The sequence below is a fragment of the Pinus tabuliformis genome, chromosome X (assembly GCF_031772625.1).
Source record: "Pinus tabuliformis cultivar Carrire ecotype Pingquan chromosome X, CPIR1, whole genome shotgun sequence".
Classification (NCBI taxonomy): domain Eukaryota; kingdom Viridiplantae; phylum Streptophyta; class Pinopsida; order Pinales; family Pinaceae; genus Pinus; species Pinus tabuliformis.
This window is the reverse complement of record NC_142308.1, coordinates 1,637,833,125-1,637,836,598: the sequence shown is the minus strand read 5'-3', so window position 1 is coordinate 1,637,836,598 and position 3,474 is coordinate 1,637,833,125. Positions and strand designations below refer to the sequence as shown.

General features: G+C 41.1%; 1 protein-coding gene across 1 annotated transcript; it reads right to left on the bottom strand.

Moving 5' to 3' along the window:
* Nucleotides 1–456: 456 nt before the first annotated feature.
* LOC149146308 (uncharacterized) lies at nt 457–1,761 on the bottom strand. Its single transcript, XM_089449128.1, has one exon. The coding sequence runs from the start codon at nt 1,649–1,651 to the stop codon at nt 620–622; it is 1,032 nt and encodes a 343-aa protein (XP_089305254.1). The 5' UTR covers nt 1,652–1,761; the 3' UTR covers nt 457–619.
* Nucleotides 1,762–3,474: the final 1,713 nt, after the last annotated feature.

The following is a 3,474-nucleotide window of genomic DNA, read 5'->3' as shown; positions in this document are numbered from 1 at the left end:
AGAAATATATAATTGCATCACAAAAAAACTACATTTTATAATTATGAAGATTTGAAAAAAATATCAAAACATAAATTTAATTCCATCCTAAAAAGTAAATACATCGAAATATGTAATATCCAATTTAAAGTTGTCATGGTATATAACATGAAGACAATTTTACCTGCAAATCAATATATTTAAAATAATAATAATAATATAAATATTTAAATTAATCGAAATTTAATTAATAATATAAATATTTAAATTAATCGATCATGATACATTTTGGAAATCAAAAAAATTATTACTATAAATATAAAAATTTAGAAAATATTAAACATTAATTTTTATAAATGGGGATCGATCATGGAGTCTCGATATCAGATGGCTCTTAATCCTCGGAATGCTTCCTAAGAGCTCCACCAAAGGTAAAATGATATCATTTGCATGTCAAATTCTTTTAAATCCTTGCAATACAAACTCTGAAATTAAAATATATCTGGGCTGATCGACATGACTATAAAAAAAACGAAGTGAACTCTCCTCAATTCTAAATTATGATACATACGAATTTAAATCTGAACATCTAATTTCTAATTACAATGTTCAGAAATATATTTGAATGGGATATAAAGTACTAATTATAGGTAGGCGAGCAGTATGCCCTGGACTTACCATTGTTGATTCGCTTGCAGCTATTAAGCTGAAGATCCAGGCACAAGTCTGCGGTCCTCTTGTCACTCCCCTGAAAAATCGAAGAAGTGGAAGACGAAGAATGTTGTGTATGTTGTTTCAGTTGTGGTTGTTGCTTAAATAACAATCCACCTCCACAAGTATGATTTTCTTCTTCTTCTTCTTCTTGTACATCGGGCTGTTCCTGCAACAATGGTATATGCAGAGATGGCTGTATCTGAGATCTCGTCGGTGAAAAATGGCTGCCCGAGCTTTGCCTGCGCTGGTCGTTTGAATACAAATTCCAAACATGGCACGGGTATAAATTGCTGCACGATCCGGCCATTGAAGTGCTATAAGCTTGAGCCACCATGGAAGGATCGACTCGATTAGAAGTTCGGGGCAGTCCTGGCGAACTAAAGAGATCAAGAGTATTATGTAAAACAGGCATCTTTATGTCGATTACAGATTCCGGAACTGGAGAATAGACTGAAGTGGGCACTAACACGAGCTCTCTCTGGGACCTCGATCGTGCCCTATGCCGCTCCCTTTTATGGGCCTTCTGATGGCCGCCGAGAGCCTGACACGTCGGGAAAGCCCTGCAACAATATCGGCATCCGAATTTACATTCAGCTGATCGTATTCCGTTCTTGCCTTGGGTGGTCCCATCTCCGGAACTGATCTCAGGCGATATTAATCCGTCGGCGGGGTCTTGGGGCTCCCCATTGATTTCTGTGCCGAAGATCCTGATTACGGATTTCTCCCGCCCGGGCTGTTCGACGTAATTTTGGCGCCCCGATTGTCTGCATCGATCGCTTAATAATTCTGCGCTTGGCCTGTGAAACGGGAGCTGAGAAAACGCATTCACGGAGCCCGGCAAGATCTTCAATGGCACAGTTCTCTGAACTTCATGTTGCTGTTGATGACCAGAGTCTCCCATTGGAATGCAAAATGAATTCTTGACCAGATGGGTGGCAATTGCAAGTGATGAGATCATGAACAATGATTAGGAATATAGAAGATGTGAGTCTGTAGATTACACAGTAGATTTGGATATCTATGCTTGGAACAGTTTTTCAATGGTTTGTTGTCAATTTTTGAATAGATCTATGCACATGTTAATAGATTATCTAGCTTTTATTCCTTAGGAAAAAAGAAAGATGCTATGGCGTGCACAAATGATGGGTTGCGTAGAGTAAAGCAGGTGTTGATGCAGACTGTTGGCCAATTGTGACATGGATTGATGGATCGAGATGCGTTGTTTCTTGAAATAGTGGGAGTCCTTTTCTTGCGCACCCGTGATGTTTTAACATCTGGGGAAATAAATTTGGATTGGATTGTTTTAGTATAACTATTACTCCTCCTCCGTGTATCAGTCTTTGCTTTATCCTCAGCGATGGGCCTCACATGGATGACAGGACGCCATGTGTATCTGTTAATATGGTAACTTTGAATATCATTGCTTGAGATGGGGACGGGCCATTTTTTCCACGAGGCTTATATGTCGTGATCGTTGGAGCAGGTACATAGGTTAACTGTACAGTGAATTGATTCAGAGACGAGCCTGGTTGCGACAGATAGTTGCAAGGCGGCGCAAGAGAGCTGATGGTCTTACCACAGAGATACAGGAATACACGGAAATTTCACTTATACTGTTTGGTAACCGCTACATCTGATTGGAATGCCAGGGTAACTTGTGAGGACGACATGCTTGTCCTGTACGTTATGTGCATCTGTGGATTGTAGATTTTAGCCATGTTTCGAAATTTATTTTTTCGACTGATTATTAGATTCCTAAATATTTCAGGAATCTATACTCGATATACATTCAAATATCAAATTGGTCTATGCATAAGTTGATCCATCTATTAAAATAATTAATTTATCAACTTTTAAAAAAGATATAAGTTTAAATATTATTTATTTTTGTTGTTGTAAATTTAAATATTATATATTTATAATTTTAAAATATTTATTCATAATAAATTAATGGATATGAAATTTAGTTTTTATATAAAATTGTCGGTAAAAATGATAATGGTCTTGAAATTACCCGGATGCGGGTGAAATCCAAGATCATTAATGGCAACCCAACGGACCGCCGGCGCTCGGACCTGCTAGACGGTGGGTAGCGCTCTGTTCCATGCTCACCTGAGACGAACGCAGGCCAACCTACACACAGCGTTAAATGGCCCCTCAGGGCGAGATCTGGACGCAGTTGGAAATAATATGGAGCCTCTCGACCCCTCTATTTATCCTCCTTCCCTCAGCATCTGTCTGCCTCAGGCTGGAAATTCTTGCAGCAGAACTGCCACCGGGAGCCGATGTTGGCTTCTTTGTTGTATTGACCTCGGAAATGGGCACCATTACTCCCATTCCAGGCACTGCCCTTTGAATCCTGCACAGGAGCCCTCTGTTCACAACCTGTTCTCCTTCCCGGCCTCTTGTCCAGCTAAATTGCATTCCAACCACACTGATATGGTCCGTCACCGCATGAGGAGTCGCAAAGGAGGCACCCGCAGTGGCAGCGCTCACCCGCACACAGTGCAGAGCTCTGTTCCTGCCTCTCCCCCTCATTCCCATGAGAATTCGCGTCCTCCTAGTTCGCCTCACAGACACTATCCCCATACACGCAGTGGACGGGGGCAAGGGCAGGCCCCAATGGATGCGCATAGTGATTTCCAGCTCCACACTGCAATTTCTCCTCTACATCCCAACTCTGTCCCTCACTCGACCCAGTTCAGGTTCCAGAGTAGCCTAAACAGGCCCATCATTACAGCCAATGTGCCCATAGTTTTCTCTGAAGAAAATGAGCAAAAC

Coding starts and splice junctions, on each gene's coding strand:
- LOC149146308 (XM_089449128.1), bottom strand. CDS start 1,651: ATGATCTCATCACTTGCAATTGCCACCCATCTGGTCAAGAATTCATTT.